At 42.8% G+C, this 22,499-nt stretch overlaps 1 protein-coding gene across 7 annotated transcripts in view; it reads right to left on the reverse strand.

The window, feature by feature from the left end:
• Positions 1 to 22,499, reverse strand: part of MYO9A (myosin IXA) — a 196,268-nt gene that overhangs the window by 129,436 nt on the left and 44,333 nt on the right. For all 7 annotated transcript variants that reach the window (XM_084817052.1, XM_084817051.1, XM_084817050.1 and 4 more), the window contains exon 2: positions 8,655 to 9,568. In XM_084817052.1, coding sequence (XP_084673178.1) covers positions 8,655 to 9,497 — 843 coding nt within the window. In that variant the 5' untranslated portion in view covers positions 9,498 to 9,568. The remainder of the gene's footprint in view (positions 1 to 8,654; positions 9,569 to 22,499) is intronic.

The raw sequence follows: 22,499 nt of genomic DNA on the forward strand, positions 1-22,499 counted from the left end.
ACCTATGGCCCGACTGGAGTCCACCAGGAGAAGAGCCTTCAGTACGCAGGCCCCCCTTTTTGGAATTCCCTGCCCCCGGAGGACAGGCAGGCACCAACCCTGTGATGTTTCCAGTGCCTCCTGAAAACAACACTGTTCCAGGAGGCATTCCTTAATTGACCAGTCATGGTTTCTATAGGTATTCTGTTTTTTTAAAATAGCATAACTTTAATCTGGTGTTTTAATCTTTTTATCCTTTTACTGTTTTATCTCTTGTGCTCACTGCTCTGAAATCAGTTCTAGATATGAAGCAGTATACAAATAGTGCAAATAAATAAATAAATTAGTTTATTGACCCCTTCTTTCTCCACCCCACAAATATATAGATATAGATATAGAAACTGCAACCCCACTGGAGAGAACTGACAAGTGACAACATGCCTGACCTCAAAAATATTTCTTCTGTGACAATCTGGAAGGCTTGGAATGATAACATAAAAATGGACCCAAGAACACAAAACACAGCTGTAGTCAACATTCCCAGCATTAACCCATTCCAAGGCTTGCTTCATCAAAGTTAAATGCTTTGGATGGGCACACTGGCTGGAACGTCAAATGCTATGACATTACATCAATGTAACGCGTAGATGCTCCAAGGGAATAATTAAGATGAGGAAGGAATTTTACAAAGGTAAAACTGAAAATGTTTTAAAACAAGCACTCAAACCTGATGGCTTAGAAATTCAGAAAACAATGTGTTAAGTCATGATACAGTAGCATTAAGGTACCTTCACTTCCATTTTTCAGTATTTTCTCCCGCCCGAACATAGAAATATTATACCCTCTGTCTGCAGGGCCAACTCAAAGTAACACTCTTTATTGTTAAATCACAGGTGAGTCGAGCGGTTGAATGTCAAAAGATCCCTGTTTCAAAGTAATCTGAAGGAACTAGAGAAAGAGGAATTATCTGGAACCCAAATCTCACCACCTTTATGCTCAAATGGCCTGAACTAAACAGAGTCCCTCCCCTTCATGGATCACTGCCTTGTTGTGGCAAAGGGGCTTGCGTAACTCAGTGAAGCCATAAGCTATGCCGCGCAGGGCCAACCAAGATGGACAGGTCATGGCAGAGAGTTCTGACAAAATGTGGTCCACTGGAGAAGGAAATGGCAACCCACTCCAGTATTCTTGCCAACAAAACCCCATAGAACGTATCACAAGGCTAAAAGAGATGACGCTGGAAGATGAGCCCCTCAGGTCGGAAGGTGTCCAATATACTACTGGGGAAGAGCAGAGGGTATTTCCAAGTAGCACCAGAAAGGGTGAAGTGGCTGGGCCAAAGCCAAAAGAACACTCAGCTGTGGATGTGTCTGGTGGTGAAAAGAAAATCCGATGCTGTAAAGAACAATATTGTTTAGGAACCTGGAATGTAAGATCAATGGATCAAGGTAAGCTGGAGGTGGTCAAACATGAGATGGCAAGATTGAACATCGACATCTTGGGAATCAGTAAACTAAAATGGACAGGCAAGGGCGAATTTAATTCAGGTGACCATCATATCTACTACTGTGGGCAAGAATCCCTTAGAAGAAACGGAGTAGCACTCATAGTCAACAAAAGGGTGGGAAAAGCAGTACTGGGGTACAATCTCAAAAACAATAGAATGATCTCAGTATGAATCCAAGGCAAACCATTCAACATCACAGTAATTCAAGTCTATGCCCCAACCACTGAGGCCGAAGAAGCTGAGGTTGATCGGTTCTATGAAGACCTACAACACCTTCTAGAACTAACACCCAAAAAAGATGTCCTCTTCATCATAGGGGATTGGAATGCTAAAGTAGGAAGTCAAGAAGTCACCGGGATAACAGGCAGGCATGGCCTTGGTGTACAAAATGAAGCAGGACAAAGGCTCACAGAGTTTTGCCAAGAGAACACGCTGATCATAGCAAACACTCTTTTCCAACAGCACAAGAGGCGACTCTACACATGGACATCACCAGATGGTCAATATCGAAATCAGATTGATTATGTCCTTTGCAGCCAAAGATGGAGAAGCTCCATACAGTCAGTAAAAACAAGACCTGGAGCTGACTGTGGCTCAGATCATGAGCTGCTTCTTGCAAAATTTCGACTTATGAAATTGAAGAACGTAGGGAAAACCACTAAACCATTCAGGTATGACCTAAATCAAATCCCTTATGAATATACAGTGGAGGTGAGGAATAGATTTCAGGGATTAGACCTGATAGACAGAGTGCCTGAGGAACTATGGACGGAGGTCCGTAACATTGTTCAGGAGGCAGCAACTCAATCCATCCCAAAGAAAAAGAAATGCAAGAAAGCCAAGTGGCTGTCTGATGAGGCTTTACAAGTAGCTGAGGAAAGAAGGGAAGTGAAAAGCAAGGGAGAAAGGGGAAGATATATCCAACTGAATGCAGAGTTCCAGAGAATAGCAAAGAGAGACAAGAAGGCTTTCTTAAATGAACAATGCAAAGAAATCGAGGAAAACAACAGAATGGGAAAGACTAGAGATCTCTTCAAGAAAATCGGAGATCTCAAGGGAACGTTTTGTGCAAAGATGGGCATGATAAAGGACAAAGAAGGCAGGGACCTAACAGAAGCGGATGAGATTAAGAAGAGGTGGAAAGAATACACAGAAGAACTATACAGGAAAGATCTGAATGTCCCTGATAGCCACGATAGTGCGGTCACTGAACTTGAGCCGGACATCCTAGAGAGTGAAGTCAAGTGGGCCTTAGGAAGCATTACTAACAACAAAGCTAGTGGAGACAACAGTATTCCAGCTGAGCTATTTAAAATCCTAAAAGATGACGCTGTTAAAGTGCTGCATTCAATATGCCAACACATTTGGAACACTCAACAGTGGCCGCAAGACTGGAAAAGGTCAGTTTACATTCCAATTCCAAAGAAGGGCAATGCCAAAGAGTGTTCAAACTACCATACAATTGCGCTTATTTCACATGCCAGCAAGGTGATGCTCAAAATCCTACAAGCTAGGCTTCAGCAGTATGCGAACCGAGAACTACCGGAAGTACAGGCTGGGTTCTGAAGAGGCAGAGGAACTAGAGATCAAATCGCCAACATTCGCTGCATCATGGAGAAAGCAAGAGAATTCCAGAAAAACGTCTATTTCTGCTTCATTGACTACACTAAAGACTTTGATTGTGTGGATCACAACAAACTGTGGCAAATTCTTAAAGTGATGGGAGTACCAGACCACCTTACCTGTCTCCTGAGAAACCTGTACGAGGGTCAAGAAGCAACAGTAAGAACCAGACATGGAACAACCAAGTGGTTCAAAATTGGGAAAGGAGTACGACAAGGCTGCATATTGTCACCCTGCTTATTTAACTTATATGCAGAGTACATCATGAGAAACGCTGGGTTGGATGAATCACAGGTCAGAATTAAGATTGCCAGGAGAATTATCAACAACCTCAGATACGTGGATGATACCACCCTAATGGCAGAAAGCGAAGAGGATCTCAAGAGCCTCTTGTTGAGGGTGAAAGAGGAGACTGCAAAAGCTGGTTTGAAACTCAACATTAAAAAAAGTAAGATCATGGCATCTGGCCCCATCACTTCCTGGCATATAGAAGGGGAAGAAATGGAAGCAGTGACAGATTTTATTTTCTTGGGCTCCAAGATCACCGGTGACTGTAGCCATGAAATTAAAAGACGCTTGCTCCTTGGGAGGAAAGCTATGGCAAACCTACACAGCATAGTAAGAAGCAGAGACATCCCCTTGCTGACAAAGGTTCGTATAATCAAAGCTATGGTTTTCCCAGTAGCAACGTATGGCTGTGAGAGCTGGACTATAAGGAAGGCTGAGCACAGAAGAATTGATGCTTTCGAACTGTGGTGCTGGAGAAGACTCTTACGAGTCCCCTGGACTGCAAGGAGGTCAAATCAGTCCATCCTAAAGGAAATCAACCCTGAGTGCTCCTTGGAAGGAAAGATGCTGAAGCTGAAATATTTTGGCCACCTAATGCGAAGAGAAAACTCTCTGGAAAAGACCCTGATGCTGGGAAAGACTGAAGGCAAAAGAATGGGACGGCAGAGGATGAGATGGCTAGATAGCATCACCGATGCAATGAATATGGACTTGAGCACGCTCCGGGAGAGAGCGCAGGACAGGAAGGCCTGGCGTGCTATGGTCCATGGGGTCACGAAGAGTCAGACACGAGTGAACGACTGAACAACAAAACAGAGTCCCTAGTGGGGAAATTAGGAAAAAGCAGGAAGAATGCTGATACTCCCTTTTCTTCTCCCCTGCTCTGACATACCCTGGCCACCTTCCGAACAGCATTCTACCAACATGTGAAAACAACACATTCTTACGCTAGAAGGCTTTTGCATATGCTTTAACATGGAAGCTATCATACATGGATTACAGATAACATGACTTCTTTGGTTTGCTGCTCTTAGCACTTGTAATTTATTACTGCTTTCATTGCTGCTCACTTTAACTGTGTGTTCCATGTTTTGCTTTCTGCTGGTGTTACTGCTTTATAGTTAGTTTTTACTTCCCAAAATGTATTAGCACTGTTTTTGGCTGTTTTGTTTGGCTTTATTGTTTAATGGGTTGCATTCTCAGGCTGAAGAGCACACATAGTCTCAGGTACTGATGGACGAAGACATATTTATATCAAACATTTCTTTGCATATAAAAACAGCATATGAAATGGCCCTCAAAGTATCACCAACAGACACCAAATATTGCTGCTGTACCCTATCAGCCCTTGAGCAGTAGTTTTCTGTGAATCTTCAAATAGTGGGATGAATATTTTGCTTTCTGTCACTAAATGTATGCAGCCTAGGGAATTTCAGATGTTAATCCCATTGATTTATGCAGAGTAAGGGTGAGTCTCCTCATAAAGGGGTTTATTGTCTTTGGCAGATTGCAAATGGCAGTTGTCACAATGATTGCTTATTGAATGCACATTGTTTTACCCAAGAATGAATGAGTGTTTTCTTCTTCTTTTAGACACTTGGTTTAATCAATCTAAATATAAAAGAGAGCTGGAGAAAGTCCATTGCTTCTCCATAAATAGCTGGAACTGACTGAAACAGATGCTGCCTAACAGACACTACATTTTCATCTCTGTTTTGATGGCCCACAGGATTCCCCAAATCCCTAGACAAAAAGCATGAGATGCTGAATAACAGCACTGTCAAGCAAACTGGCCCAGAAGCAGAACAGCTGGATCTTCGGTGACAGAAAGAGGAAGTCCCACTAAGAGTAATTTCATTTTAAAACAGAAGGACTGTGAAACAGGCCTGCATAAAGAAAATCAACAGCTGGTTGGGGGGATGTGATCCAGGCTATGGGAGGGTGGTAACAGAATGATATGGGGGAAAATAGCTAGGGGTGGCAAGATGCTTGGCAAGGTTTAAATGATTGGGGCTGGGTGGGAAAATAGCTGATACAAACAAGAATCTCTCAGTGGGGGGAGGGAGAGAGTGGCAATGGAAGTGGGGAAAGGGGAAGTTCATTCTCAGTTATGATTGACTGAGCATAGGGAAGGAAAATAACCAAGTGCAGATGTTGGAGGAATTCTGCTTCAAAATACTTTTTTTAAAAAAAGGTCTTGTACCTCCAGACTCCAAAAATGTTTCCAAGATACAAACAAGCCCTTGGTAATTTCCTGGTGAATATTGCCATTGTAGTGCAATGCACCTTCACAGGCTTCAAGTATATGCCCTACATGGGGGGAGCTCAGAGTGCCTGTCTGTTTTAAGAACTATTAGAAGCTGACTTCGGAAGTCAGGGACCCTATACTTGGCATAGTGTAAAATGTATATGAAGAACAGTACCAAGGCAGCCCAGCAACAAATACTGACCTAGCTGAACTATAAATTGGCACATGGGAATCCTATAATCCCTTAGATATCCAAATAATATCTTCAAGGGGAATGATCAATTCATATGAAGAGGAAAAACTGAGGCCAAATTAATCTATAATTTGACTTCAAGGATCTTGTAGCCAGATGTAAAGATGCATTTCTTTCCACAAAAATAAAAGATGGCTGTGGAATAACGTACGTAGAATTCTGAATGGATACTCAGGATTCATTCAGGATCAAGAGAAAAATCTGGTCTTGCCTGAGCTTAAATCTCGCAAGACTGGTAGAGCAGGCAACCTTTACCAGCTTCAAAGTGAGACATGGGGAAGCAGCTCTCTGACATAGGATGAAATCTTTGTCCCATAAAGTTAAGTGAGGTTTTCCCCTTGACAGAGTTAAGATTTATAATTAACTGTGCACACCATATACACAGAGAGACTATGCAATAATCCACATGTCAACATATGCTATGCCTCAGTACATTCAAGACTTCATTGTTATCCTCACTGCAGGCTTCAGTTTTAGGGATGCAGTAAGTATTGGTTCCCTACTCCTGAACTTAACCATGGTTCACATTCAGTTCACTACTAACTAGAGTTTTGAAACCAACCTTTTTCTGGTTGGCACTGAACTGGTGATAAGCCTTAGCTATGGTTAAGGCTGACTGTAGAAGGGTATTTACATGAGAGGTAAAGAGCACGTGACCCTACAGCCCCCAGGGCAGAGAGAAAGATGACCTGGGGATGGTGATACAGCCCCACTCTGCTCTTTGTAAACTGACTGGATAAGTTATGCACACAGTCCTATGCTAGGTGAGAAAGAAATCCAAACAACAGCAAAGCCTATTGGAAGAATGGCTGCTTTTACACATAGCCCAATCTAATTAAGTCTGCCTAACACTACCTCCATCATGGGCTAAGTGAGTTTCAGCTCTTCGCCCCACTTCCTTGCCTTGGAGGACCTCAGTGGAGTTGCTGCTGAGTAAATGGTCACCGAAGGGCTCCGGCCAAGGGTGAGAGCAGGAAATGCTGCCTGAATTATCCTGGTACCATATGAATACCATGTTATTTCTGATTCTGATACTACAGTTAAATGTGATTGCATTGTGCCGTTTTTGTAAGCCACTCAGAGAGCCTCTTGAGGGCTATAAAGTAGGATATTATTCTAAATGTTAAAAAATCAATCTTAAAAGAGGGCAGACTAAGACATTCTTCACCAAGCCCAGTAACATCTTTTCAGCTCCCTCTCTTTCTTATTTAGCATGACAAATTTGAAAGCTTGCTCACTTTGGGGGGACCTTTTTAGTTAATCTTAATGAAGGCATTATCCTACTGTGGTATTTGGAATTCTTCTAAAAGACCAACACAGTGACCTGCAATTATTGTCATGCTAGGAAGATGTGTGCTACCCATGAACACCACATGCTTATTTATTGTTGAAAATTGATCCAGAATTTCCTGTCTGTCTCTTACACATGTTTACCCCCACCCCCATCCAATCTCTCTCAAACATTTAAAGTTGAACTTTCCCTTCTGAGCTTACTCTAACTGGTAGCCACCTTCCCCATCCCCACCCCACCCCACCCCACCTCCGTAATCTGTTTGTTGAGTGAGCATAGATTTTCATGCACAGTTGTGTGCAGTCTCCTACACACAGAGAAGGATCTATGGAATGGTATATTATCCAACAGTAGCATTAGAAGAGGATCTCTCTGACCCTCTCCTAAAAATTACATATCACAATTATCATTAGTAGAAACCAGCAAGAATTCCTGAGCTTCCTTCTCCCCAAAATCAGGTTGAGATGACTGGGGGCAGGCACAATTTGACAGCGACTGCTCCAAACCACTGCAACTTTTTCCAGAGCCTGTAAACTCTACTGGACATGTTATAAAGAACCAGCCAGGATGGGCACTAAACAGTATGGCAAATACATAATAATTTATTAGATTTGTAACCCTGCTTTCTGAGCAGAGCTCCCAAAGCTGTTCACAATGTTCAAAAAATGCAACAGATCCATCAAAAACCTTACAGTTAATAAAAGCCTTCCTACACATGGAGAACATTTAATTCCTTTGAATCTGGGGGAAGGAAACAGTAGAAGAGGGAACTCTGAGCTGATCCAGGAGCAGGCATATGATAGTGTCTTTGCCTCCCACTCTCCCACTCCTCCTGAAAATGCTTCTTCTAAAATAAACCTAATAATGTAAACTACAAGCCCCGTTACAGCAACATTGGTGTATATGAACAGTGGTTCAGTCACTTCTGACCTCTAAGATTCTTTAATTACCTAAGGCAATGGAGACAACAGCAACATTTGCAAACAGGTGGTTCTAGTGCTTAATAATTTCAAAACCAGTTTTGAAAAAGTATTCCTATTCGCATTTTTAAAGACAAATACACCTCAAAATATTCTGGACCAATTCCAACACTTACTTTTTCCTATCCAGGAATGCCATGATTCTCAGTGACAAATACACATGGAAGATATTATGATACCACAACATAGCACATGGCTTTCCAGAAAAGATTTGTGAGCAGGATTGTGCAGGACTGCCAGCTCCTGCTTGTAGTTCTTTGGTGTAAAAAAAATCCATATGGACTTAAAATTCCAAGGTAATGTTTTCCACATGTATTTCTTCACCGGAATCTTTAAAAAGCGGAAGACTTGCACAACTCTATCAAACCGCTAGCAGATGGCTCCCGGTCAGAATGATAATCACAAAACATAACTACTTTATCACACAGTGGGGTGGGGGCACATTGGGCTCTGCATCATAAGCTATAGCATGACTTTTATCTTACCTCAAGCACTGGTCCAGCTCCAAGAATGATTTGTTCTACTCCACTAGCAAATCCCTTCTGGCTAAGAGCAGTGAGGTGATGAATCAAGAAGTTTGTGCTCTGTGTTTTCCCAGACCCACTTTCTCCAGAAATTACAATACACTGATTCTTCCGACGCAGAAGCATAGCATGATATGCTACATCAGCCACTGCATAAATGTGAGGCTCCAGCTTCCCCAGTTGATGGTTGTCATACATTTTAACATACTTGGGGTTGTAAATGGGGAGAAATTTGAATGGGTTAATGACTATTAGTATGCTCCCAACATACGTGTAAATTTTTTCCTGTTTGAAGCGATTTCTAAGGTTTTCCAAGAGTGTTCTCTCATTCAAGTCAGGCAAAGCACACAAGTCATCATAGTCCTTGTACTGAGGTTGAGGAAGGAAGCCACGTTCCATCATCCTGCGCCGCTCTTCTGTCACCCGCAACCAGGACTGGAGGCTGGCATAATGTATTGACCCATCTAGGTTTTTTTCCCTTAGAAGAAAGCGATAATCCTCTCCGCTCAAACGGTTCTCTAGAGCCATACGGGGCCATAACATCATCCGTTGGACAGGGCAGTCTGTGGGGTTGAGGATCCATTCCTCCCCACCAAACTCCTTCACCTCTGCCAAGACGTAGCATTTTGTTTTGTCCAGCTGAAGCTTGTTAATCAGAGAGTCTATCACCTCAGCAGCAGTGGATGTTTTTCGTGCAATAACAGGACAATAGATGGTCCCTTCAGCAATGTTCCCAGGGTATATGTGTAGTGTGTGTTCACTGTCCTCAAAGCGTCTTCTTCCCCCAACATCATTTCCACTCATATTGGACTTCTTCCCATTAGTAACAGCAATTCATCTTTAGAATGGCTGAATAAGTGATCACGGCATCAGTGCTACAATAAGATCAAAAATAAAAATGAGAAAAAATATATTTAAGTAACAAAGTTTTTTCCCCAAAACCAAACTAGTAAATATTTCAGGTAAACTGCAGAAGCAATGTTCAAGTACAGATAAACCAATTGTCATTTCTGGCTTGGACATGTGAGCAACCAAGTCTTCCAAGACCTTATCTCAAATACAAAGATCTGATTTTGTATCCCTTCTACTTAAAAGCAGGAAAGAAGCTAACAAGTCATAGGTAGATTAATTTTCAAAATATGGTCTCAAAAACACAGTGATAAAGAAAGCAAGCCACCATCTCAACTTTTCTTAACATAAGGAATTTACTATTACAAAGATGCTATGATCAAAACAGCAGCTAAAAGACATGAGAACACAAGAAGATTTTACACACAACCAAGCAAGTTAAGCATGTCCCTGGACTCCAATAGGCAAGGAGATTTAAGATCCTGTTATCATGCTCCTAATGAAAATTGCATGGGTTATATTACACTGCTCTACGTTCGCTATAATTTGATGCCATGTGAAATTTGTAAAGCAGGTGTCTGTTTTTTAAAGACCAAATGAGAAGGCAGTGAGAAAATGATGAGGAGATATCCAATTTATTTTTATCTCTGAAGTCAAGTACGGGACTAGCCAGCACTCGGATGGAAGACCAACTTAGAATCCCATTAATGTAGCTCTGAGTTGCACAGAGGAAGGGTAAGATGCAGAGATAATTAGTATAAGTAAAGCATTCTGGTAGTGAATGAGATTAACTTCATTTTAAGACTTGGTATGACAATTCAAAATATGCTTTTAAATAACTTAGAAGTCCACCAATTGTAGTTTAACACATTCAGCTGCAGGAGTGTAGCGAGAGGACATGCTCATTTTAGGTTCCCAATGTGAATAAGCTGCTGTTGTATCACATAACTGATTGCATTTGGAAAGAGGTCAAGAGATTCATTCGTGCCTCAGTAAAAGTGATCTATATAAGTCAATGCTACACTTCCTTTGGTAACTGGTAATTGATCGAAAGAGCAAGTTGAAAGGCTTACATACCTGCATGTATGTATTTGCTATAGCTACTGGATAAAATATTTTTTTCAAACCCTCATTGGTATGCATACCTTCAGTGTGAATTCAGATTAAAGTCTCTATGATTAACAACTGGCAGCTCCTTACCCAAATCCACCTCCCATATACAACTCTTCCTTTGAGATCTTGTCTGGATTGCCAGACACTGACCAGAACTTGAACCAGATATTTTAGGTACCTGAGAGAGAAATGAAAAGGGTAGGGCATCAGTTCAGCCACTGGTGGGGAGGAATGTAAGGAGTGAATTAGCCAAAAGGCCACCTAACAAGATGTGAAGGTTTGATCAACAAACTCATTATTTTCTCAATCCCCCACCCCTCCAATCAAATCTTCTTGTCAATCAAGGTTCTGCATTATGATAAGATCAAGATTAAGAACACTTAGGGTGGTATCCAATGGTGTCCCAGTGAATGTGGCAATTTATCAGTGAAATGCAGCAGTGAATCACGCTAGCAAATTGCACTAGTTACATTGTGCAAGCATTGGTTTATGTGAGCACAATGTTATTAGTGCTAGTGCTGGGACACCATTAGATACTACCCTTAGAAATTATTTCCTAGATGCATTGTCAGACAAATATCCAATTCAATTTTAAATGGAACAAACCATTTTTAACTGCTGTTGCATCAGTACAGAATACAGTTCTTCAAAATGCTGTCCTGGTGACAAAGGAAAGCTAGCTCTATTCTGATGATTTATGTTTCAATTCTTTTGAAGAAATTATTTCCTTACAACTCACTGTGAACTACCTATTAATATATATGTGATTCATCCTCATGCACAAAGCTGAGGTTTCGGTAACAAGTGATTGTCTTGTCTGCTAACACCCCACAAAAACAGCATGTCAAAGAATAAACTTAGTAAGAAGGTCTTGCACTCTGTAGGCATCCAGTACACATGCAGGGATCAGGACTGCTGCTTTTATATTTAATATGCAATAACTAATGGAAACATTTCCTGAAAGCCATTTTCCATGAAGACTTATTATATATAGATACCTACGCTTGCCAGATGACTGACAGGAAACTTTACATTTACCCTTCACAATGCATCCAAGGCAAGACTATATACATTATAATGACACTCCCCTAGTGACCCTAATATGAAATTATTAAAAATATTAAAAAGACCAACATTTGAGCTGGCACAAGTTAAAGAAATTGCTTCCTGTAGCTTTCTGCTCACAAAGTAGCTTAGTCACCAGCTCTTAGCACAGAATGGAAGGCAAACAGTTTCAGAACAGCTTCTAAGAGAAGGGATGCAGCTTATTCGTTCTTCCCATTCACAGAAGATATAAGGTGGGTCAGTCAAGAATGGTGAAGGAAATCATACTGGGGAAGTTATAACTAAGATCTCAAGATGCAAGAAAATATGTATTTTGGGTATACCTGTTCTATAATGTTGCTGAGAATCAAACAATTGTCTGGTTTTTAGAAAACAATGCAAAACCTCTTTTAAGGCTTCATTTTGGATGTCTGCAATTGTCACTCATGCAAAAAACATTTGTAGGTGTTCATCAATTGCCAGTGACACAGGAACTGTAACCAGAAGCCTTCCCCATGGCAGGCTGTTGTAGGTTCCACTACTAGCTTCTAATAGCCTTGATACAGTAGGAGGCTCTGATCTAGTGGCACTGCCACTTTGTATGGCTGTGCCTCCAAAGCAGCTTATTGACCCTTGCTGACCTCTAGAGAAACATGCAGTCTCTTTCCTCTCCAAGCATTTACTTGGCCTGTTTTGTGAATACCATCTCCTCCTGGCCTGAATCTTTTCCTGCTTTCCATAGATGCGGCTACTTGCTGTCTTGCACATCACTAACCCATCCTCTGTTTGCATCTCCTTGTCCCTCCAGCCTTCTCCCGAAGATAAGGTTCTGTTATTGGTTATTAGTTTAATTCCTCTCAGATGGTGCTCACTTCCATGCTTAAAATGGACCCTGGCTTTTACTTTAGATCACCTGGGACCTCACCTTTATCTTCTCTAAGCAACATGTCCACTAACCTGCCTGCCCAAGATTCTGATTTCACTCTTGGTCCCATACCTGCAACCACTCATTTAGAAGCAACAGGAAAAATGAGTTACAACCCCTCTCATTACATTTTCTATATGTTTGGATATACCATTCTCTATATGTTTGGGGCCTGGAAAGCAGAGGCACCCAGGCCAATCTGCCCCGACCTCCCAAGAGATGCTGCCTGTCCATGTCCCACACTTGCCAACCAGAAATGGAGAGCAACAGTCATGGTGATACAACTTGCCAACAGGCCACTTTGGGGTGTGGGAGCCTTGGTCCATCAAACCTACTCCTTTCTCAAGGTGGCCCTCCCAAAAAAACCAGCTACTATTCAGGACTATACGTGCCAACAACTGCACACAGTGGTGTTTGGGCATTTTAAGAAAATGATCCCTAAGAAGCAGTCTCAAGTCAGGAGGCAGTCTCAAGTCAGTGCAAATATGCTAAGAATATTACACAGGTAAGCATGAAGAGAAATGCCTTCACATATTTTAAATCAACTCTATTAAAGGTTTGCCCCCTCTTCCTTGCAACACATCACACACACTCCTGGGATAGAGAAGGTTACCCAGGCTGAAATTGTGCTAGTCTGCCTGCGTACATCGCCACATGATCTTATTCCACTGCCAGGACTTAGTGCAACCCTACTGTCCATTGGTCACAACAAGCCCCACTCAAGCTATAAAAGCTCTTGAGGAAAGACCCTGAGTGACCTACCACTGCTGGGGCCATGACTTCACATAACAGTCTGGATGAGGGTTATAATCAGTCTGGAAAACAAACCATGCATGACAAAGGGCCAGTGTTTGGATCATACCACATTATCAGCCCAAAGTCCTTGTCCTTTCCTTTAAAGCTCACCCTTTTGCTCACCCTTGTCTCTTTTTGCCCTCATATCCCCTTTACATCTCAGCCTTGACTTTCACTACAGCTCTACCACTTGGAAAGAGTCTGCTCTCAATGACTCTGCACATTCTCCCTTGCTGTCCTGTAAGCTGGAATTCCTTCCCAGAAACCCTACATTAGTCTTCCCCAACCTGGTGTGCTCCAGATGCGATGGACGTGCTGGGAGTTGCAGTCCAACACATCTGGAGGGCACCAGGTCTTTTTCCATGAAGTCTTTGCCAGGAAATCAGAAGAAAGCCTAACTTAAATTTTCTCACATTCATCGGTTATTACCCTCATCTCCCCCCATTCTTCCTTACCCTCTGTTGTATTCCCCCATCTTTAATAACATTGTAAGCTCTTTGGTACAGAATAATCCTCAGATGTAGAAAAATTATAAATGCTTAATACCACACACCCTTACCTTAAAATCAGCTGAAAATTCACGCTTAAGCCACTCTTAAGAAAAATTGTCATTATGTGGGCACAAATTGTTAACCTCTTTTAGAAGGCTTAATATAGATTTGAAAGCCTAAGTGAAACAGGGCATTTGATAGCTACATTGCACTTTATTTAAAAATAATACATCTGGATGAGAGATTTGGAATTCCCAATTCATTGTGAGAAATGCTGTAAACTGTTTTGAGAGAGGCTTTTGTCCATTCAAAACTTTGCCAGGCTACGTATCCTTAAAGAGCAGAGTCATACTAAACTGCCAAAAATATAATAGTTCTTTCTTCTTTTTGATGCAGAAGCCCAAATATTCCAACTCTGTCAGAGATAAAAGCACACTTCCTGTGTTATTCTCATTGCCAGTATAATGTACCCACAATTGTAAAGCAGTGCATGAAGTACAGATGGACTTAATGTACCCACTAAAACTATCTTGCTTGTTCAGTTCTGCAAAAGAACAGCAGTGCTATTAACATGCTGTCAGTGAGCACTGCAGTGATTTCCCCTCCCCACCCTCTGGCCCAAACCTCCAACTCTGAAGTTGCAAGTGAGATGAAGGAGCAGGCTTTTCTCACAAGCAAGCACCTCTCACTGACAACCTGGAAAAGCTATCCATGCTGCAAGGAATACATTTCAGCTTGGCTATTAAGTTCTATGGAAAGACTGATGATTGACGCTTATAGCATTGTAAAAGTTACCAATCCAAGGCGCAATAATCTGATTCTAGGGAACATTTAACCTGTCCTATTTCTCATGTGACTCTTTATGAACTTAAGGAGAATACTGTCACCACATATTCAAATACCAATGGATATTATAGTTAAATTTTTTTAAATGCCCAAATTCCATACAATCCTTGGAAGACAAATGCATAGGAAGTTATGTGCAGGTTACCTTCTAGGATCTCTCCCACCATTAAGATAAAATGCAGGTCTTTAAAGTCAACGCCCAAGTTCTACAGCAGGGATGGGAATGTCTTACCCTCCAAATGTTGTTGGACTACAACTCCCATCATCCCTCACCACTGGCTATGCTGGCTAGTGCTGATGGAAGTTGCAGTCCAACAACATCTGAAGGGCCAAAAGTTCTCTATCACTGCTCTACAGCATTCATCCCAACAGCACAGCGGCCACTGCTGCGTCAGACTTCAAGAATGAGGTGACTACACGATTAGCACTATATTGCTCAGGGGTTACTGAAGTTGCTGATAAACCAGAATATTGTCAGAAACAATTCAGCCCTGTGAAACAAAACCAGGTTAAGACCAAACAGCTGAAAAGCCAACTGTAGAAACTTGCAACATCCTAAAAAGGAAGTAGCTATATGCAGCCTGAGAATAGTAACAGTTCCCTATCAACCACACCCCGGTCTGGGATACAATGACTTATATACCTACACAATGCATCTGCCTAGAGTATGTGCATGGTATTACACTTATTGCTCATACATCAAATTTGAGGATCAGGCCGAAGTACCCGAACTGAATAAACTATTTCTTGCAACAGACTATATAATGAAGCTGCCTTATACTGAATTAGTCTAACCAGGCACTGTCCAGTTTGACTGGCAGCAGCTCTCCGTAGAGAAGCTCCATAAACAGGGTGAAGATCAAAAGAAAATTACTACAAAAGGTAAGAGGGACGTAGCTCTCTTACCCTTTGCAAACAGTTCGTATGCAAGAGGTTCCAGGTTCAATCCATGTCATCTCCATGTAGGGCTGGGAAAGATCCCTGTCTGAAACCTAGAAGTGCCACTGCTAGCCAGTGTAGACAATATGCAGGTAGATGGACCAATGGTCTTATTCTGTATAAGGCAGGGGTGCAGAATACTATGTGCTAGGGGGCCAGACTGCCCCCCCATTAGGCTCTCTGTGGGCCAGATGAAGTTGGTGACTGCGGCCACGCCCATTTTTTTGCCTCTCTGTGCTCACCCATTTTTGCCTCTCTGTGCTGATCACAGAGAAAGGGACTGGGCTGGTGCTAGAAGAAGCAGCCACTGCTCCTATCACTAGTTTAGTCCCTGGCTTTGTCCTGGGGTCCTCACAGTGTTGGCATACTCTTCCCTGTGCCAGCCAAATCCCTTGCTTGGCACAGCGCCTGGCATCCCCATACACATACCATGCAAAGCAACTTGGCCAGCTCGCATCTCTGCTGTTATCTCCAATCTCAGATCAGAGGTAACAGTAGGGATTCCTCCAGAAGGCAGGGCTTGTTTAGATTATCTGCAGCTTAGCATGTCAACGGAATCTTAAACTGTAGTTTTAACTATGGTTAGTTGAGACAAGCCAACTTCATAAACTATAGCTTGACGTTTTCTTGTTTCCACTAACTATAATTAAAATTAACCACAGTTTTTCCAGGTTTGAACAACACAAGAAGCTGTGGTTCATGTAAAATAGAGATGGAAGTGTCTAAATTCTCTTCACAGCTGCTCAAGTAAGGAGTCCAAGGCCTGCTGAGGCTCATTCTCCTAACAATAAACTATGGTTTATAGTGTTACAGCCAAACAAAGCCAATCACTCTGCTGCATTTGTTTTCCAGCTATAATACACAGCAAAATGCCAATCCTAAAATTGAAGCTGCTGATAGTGAGCTTCCAACTGCACTTACATTGAAAACATTTTTCAGTTTTCACTGGCAATGCCAGTTTTGACCAATGATTTAGTTGCTGTCATCCATCTTCCCCTCAAAATGCACAAAGTTAGCTATGGAAAAATCCAGAAACATCAACTTTAATGATGTTTACCTCCATACCAATCTTTTACTGGAGGTAAAGGAATAACTAAAGGAAAGCATATATATTTGGTCTGCTCTCCTGCTTTCACTGCAGGCATGAAGACAGGAAGGTGAGCCAATTATTTCCAAAACATTATCAAGACAATAAAAGCTACCCAATGAAATGCCCCCCATTTAGAAGGTATAATCCTGCCAAGTACACACAGCAACCTGGTTCACATGACACAATAACCCATTGTGGCTTAATTTACCTGCAGGAGCTGTTGCATTTCGCTGGGCGCCTGCAAGCACCATTTTTGCATGGCACCTGTGAGTACCCAGCCTGCCATGTCCTGTGAATCCAGGTGGCAGGAGCTGTTTGAGTGTTAAACAACCCTCAGATAACCCTAAAAAAGCCAAAAATGGTGCCCGCAGGCATCTAGCACAACACAACTGCTTCCATGGGTAAATTAACCCACAGTGGGTTGTCGTGATGTGCAAACAGGCTCAGTAGCTCAAACCTGAAGCTGACAATGCACTGCCATGCCTTCCAAAGCTGTTCTGCTGGGCTCTAGACTTGGTATCTCCAATTACTAGATCAGGTAGGTAGCCGGTGATGAGAAAGTCCTTTGCCTGAGACCCCAGACAGCCACTTACTGTCAGAGTAGACAATACTGGGCTAGATGGACCAAGCCAATAGGAGCTGGGGAGAATCTGATTCAGGATGAATCATCCCAAGGGGATGAGGGTGAAAACGTTGATAGTTCAAATGGGGTCACGTAGAAATAAACTATACTAGAACGGGCAGTCAAGTCGATCAAAGCGCCTTAAGGGAAAATGCACACACCAGAGACATTTGGAAATAGATACCAGATATAGTTTGTTTCTATTAATGCTTGACACCTCTGAGTCAAGGTAAGAGACCTGGAGTGCTTGGTTTTAAAGGAGAACATAGATACAGTGGGCATAAAGGAAATCTGGTGTAATGGAGAGAATCAGTGGGACACTGTCATCTCTGGATACAAACCCTATATAGGAAGGACAGGGAAGGGTGTAGCAGGGACAGGGTCACTCTGATATTATGCCCGTTTTGATGTACAAACAAGCTAGAAATCTCAAAAGGCTCAGACTCCTCCACAGAATCACTGTAGGTGACAATGCCAGGCTCCAAAAGTAATGTAGTACTGGGGACATGTAATCACCCCCTGACCAAAATGCTCAAGGCAATTTTGAGGTGAAGAATGAAATTAGGGAGGCATCCAAAGGAGAAAGTGTTGTAATGGGTGACTTCAATTACTCTCATATAGACTGGATAAATCCACATTCCAGTCACAATAGAGATAAAATGTCTAGATACTCTAGAGCACATAGACTTGCCTAATGCATGGCAGTGTGGGCAGCAAAGAAGGCTTATTTTACTGCCTCCACAGCATCCTCAAGTAAGCATCCAGCAAAGCTCTTCTAGGTGGCCAGGGGGCTGTTAACACTCTCCCAAGCCTGGTCCCCCCGAGGTCCTGCTGTGACTTTTTTGCATCGCACTTTGAGGACAAAATGGCTTGTCTCCACAGCGAATTTCACACTGTTGTTAGCATAGTTCCAGTCGAGGTATCTGATGCCACCATCTGCCCGATTTTGTGGGATCAGTTGCTGTGGCCTGACAACGTGGACAAGGTGCTTGAAGCAATGCGACTGACCACATGCCCTGTCGATCCTTGCCCCTCCTAGCTAATAAAAAGCTAGCCAAGGGGTATGACCAGGTGGGTCCAAGGAGTGGTAAATGCTTTCCTGTGGGAAGGGGTGGTTCCTACTGTCCTTAAGGAGGGAGTAGTGCAACCACTCCTGAAGAAGCCCACTCTGGATCCAGTGGTATTAGACAACTACTGGCCAGTTGCTAATACCCGTTTCTTAGGGGAGGTACTGGAAAGGGTTGTGGCAGAGCAACTGCAGGCACTCTTACTGATATTAAGGATACTGATTATCTAGACCCATTCCCATGAACCTGGTTACGGGACCAAATCAGGCTTGGTCGCTCTGAGGGATGACCTTTATCGAGAAAGGGACAGGGGAAGTGCACCCTCGTTAATTCTGCTCAATCTCTCATAGGTGTTTGATACCATCGATCATGGTATCCTCATGGATTGACTCTATGGGATGGGCACTGGAGGCACTGTGTTCCAGTGGTTCCAGTCTTACCTACTGTGCTGATTTCTGAGACTAACATTGGGAGACCATTCCTCAGCTCCTTGGCAACTGAGCTATGGGGTTCCACAGGGTACTATCTTGTCCCCATTGTTGTTCAACATCTATATGAAGCCGCTGGGAGCGGTCATTAGGGGATTTAGAGCCAAGTGTCATTAGTAGGTTGACATGCAGCTCTATTTCCCTGTGACATCTGAATCAGATGAGGCTGTGCAAATCCTGGATCAGTGCCTAGACTCAATAATGGGCTAGATGAGGGCCAATAAACTGAAGCTGAATCCTCGCAAGACAGAAGCCCTGTGGGTGAGTGGTTCCTGAGTCTGCAAGATAGACTTATTGCCTGTTCTGGATGGCATCGCACTCCCTTTGAAAGATCAGGTTCATAGCCTAGGGGTACTCCTAGATCCATCAGTGTCGCTGGAGGCCCAAGTGGCCGTCGTGGTTCAGAGTGCCTTTCACCAGCTTCAGCTGGTTTGCCTGCTATAGCCTCTCCTGGACTGCCACAGCTTGGCCACAGTGGTACAGGTGCTAGTAACCTCAAGACTGGATTACTATACTGCACTCTATGTGGGGCTGCCCTTAAGGCTGCTCCAGAAGCTGGAACTAGTGCAGAATACAGCAGCTCAGCTGTTGTTGGGATATATCCCTTTTCAGCATGCAACGCCTTTGCTGAGGGGACTGCACTGGCTGCCTATTCACTACCGGGCCAGGTTTAAGGTTTTGGTACTAGTGTATAAAGCACTAAATGACTTGGGACCAGGATACCTGAGAGAACGCTTTCTCCCCTATCAACTGGCCCAGTCACTGAGGTCATCAGAAGGCATGTCCCTGGTAGTTCCACATGGACCTATGGCCTGGTTGGAGTCCATCAGGAGAAGAGCCTTCAGTGTGGTGGCCCCCTTTCTATGGAACTTCCTGCCTCTGGAGGTCAGGCAGACACCGACCCTGTGTTACTTCCAGCACCTCTTGAAAACAGCTTTATGTCAAGAAATCTTCCTTGACTGACCAGCCACAGTTTTTATTGGAATTCTGTGTTGTTTTAACAACAACAACAACAACAACTTTCAACATGGAGTTCTTTTTTATTTTCTTTTATTTTTGTATCTTTTATTGTTCACCACTCCAGAATCTGTCTAGATGTAGAGCACTATATAAATGTTATAAATAAATGTTTTAAACCCCACAATAATAGAAGTTCAGCTAGAATGTATACTACAGGTCAGGAAAGATACCACCAGCATAAAGAAGCAATGCCTAGCAGGCTATAAGGCAAGAGCCTTTCTTCAGAAATGGAAGTCTTTCCCAAATTAGAAAAAGGAATACAAACTTGCACAAAAGAAATGCAAAAAAGGCTTCTGAGAAGCATATCACTAATAGCATTTAAGACAAACAATAATTATTTAATTACATCAGAAACAGGAAAATGACTAGGGAAGCATTGGACCATTGGTTCACAACTGAGTTAAAGGAGTACGAAAACAGGAAAGGAGACTGTAGAGAAGATGAGTTAATTGTTTATACCTGTCATCACTGTAGAAGATGTAGGGCAGATACCCATTATTAGGAAGGGAATCTGAGGAACAGGATTTTAAATAGCATTAGTAACAACAAAGCTAGCGGAGATGACAGTATTCCAGCCGAGCTATTTAAAATCCTAAAAGATGATGCTGTTAAAGTGCTGCATTCAATATGCCAACAAATCTGGAACACTCAACAGTGGCCACAAGACTGGAAAAGGTCAGTTTACATTCCAATTACAAAGAAGGGCAACGCCAAAGAGTGTTCAAACTACCGCACCATTGCGCTCATTTCACATGCCAGCAAGGTGATGCTCAAAATCCTACAAGCTAGGCTTCAGCAGTATGCGAACCGAGAACTACCAGAAGTACAAGCGGGGTTTCGAAGAGGCAGAGGAACTAGAGATCAAATCGCCAACATTCGCTGCATCATGGAGAAAGCAAGAGAATTCCAGAAAAACGTCTATTTCTGCTTCATTGACTACGCTAAAGCCTTTGATTGTGTGGATCACAACAAACTGTGGCAAATTCTTAAAGTGATGGGAGTACCAGACCACCTTACCTGTCTCCTGAGAAACCTGTACGAGGGTCAAGAAGCAACAGTAAGAACCGGACATGGAACAACCGATTGGTTCCAAATTGGGAAAGGAGTACGACAAGGCTGCATATTGTCACCCTGCTTATTTAACTTATATGCAGAGTACATCATGAGAAATGCCGGGTTGGATGAATCAGAGGTCGGAATTAAGATTGCCGGGAGAATTATCAACAACCTCCGATATGCAGACGATACCACCCTAATGGCAGAAAGTGAAGAGGATCTAAAGAGCCTCTTGTTGAGGGTGAAAGAGGAGAGTGCAAAAGCTGGTTTGAAACTCAACATTAAAAAAACTAAGATCATGGCATCTGGCCCCATCACTTCCTGGCATATAGAAGGGGAAGAAATGGAAGCAGTGACAGATTTTACTTTCTTGGGCTCCAAGATCACCGCAGACGGTGACTGTAGCCATGAAATTAAAAGACGCTTGCTCCTTGGGAGGAAAGCTATGGCCAACCTAGACAGCATAGTAAGAAGCAGAGACATCACCTTGCCGACAAAGGTCCGTCTAATCAAAGCTATGGTTTTCCCAGTAGTAATGTATGGCTGTGAGAGCTGGACTATAAGGAAGGCTGAGCGCCGAAGAATTGATGCTTTCGAACTGTGGTGCTGGAGAAGACTCTTACGAGTCCCCTGGACTGCAAGGAGGTCAAATCAGTCCATCCTAAAGGAAATCAACCCTGACTGCTCATTGGAAGGACAGATACTGAAGCTGAAGCTCCAATATTTTGGCCACCTAATGCGAAGAGAAAACTCCCTGGAAAAGACCCTGATGCTGGGAAAGACTGAAGGCAAAAGGAGAAGGGGACGGCAGAGGATGAGATGGCTAGATAGCATCACGGATGCAATGAATATGAACTTGAGCACGCTCCGGGAGAGAGCGCAGGACAGGAAGGCCTGGCGTGCTATGGTCCATGGGGTCACGAAGAGTCGGACACGACTGAACGACTGAACAACAACAACTGAGGAACAGAGCGGTGACAAGAGATGACATTCTAGATCTTCCTGACAAATTGAAAACTAACAAATCACTGGGTCCAGTTGGTATCCATATGAGAGTTCTTATAGAACTCAAATGTGAAATTGCTGATCTTCTAATAAAAATACATAAAACATCCCTAAGATCTGCCCCTGAACCAGAGGACTGGGAAGTGGCTCATGTAATGCCATTTTTTTAAAGGGATCCAAGAAATTACATACCTGTTAGCTTAATATGTGTTCTGGGTAAATTGGTGGATGCATTATTAAAGATAAAATTACCAACCATCTATCAAGTCCTGCTGAAGAAGAATCAACATGACTTCTACAAAGTCCGCCTCACTAACCTTTTAAAGTTGAGTGTGACAATAAACATGAAGATAGGGGTGACCTGGTAAACACTGGACTTTCCAAAGGCTTTTGATGGACCCTCACCAAACACTCTGGAGCAAACATAAGCAGTCATGGAATAAGGAGAGAGGACCT

This window comes from Heloderma suspectum, chromosome 11 (genome assembly GCF_057233095.1).
Source record: "Heloderma suspectum isolate Gila_16-S chromosome 11, 16-S_ref, whole genome shotgun sequence".
In the NCBI taxonomy this organism is placed as follows: domain Eukaryota; kingdom Metazoa; phylum Chordata; class Lepidosauria; order Squamata; family Helodermatidae; genus Heloderma; species Heloderma suspectum.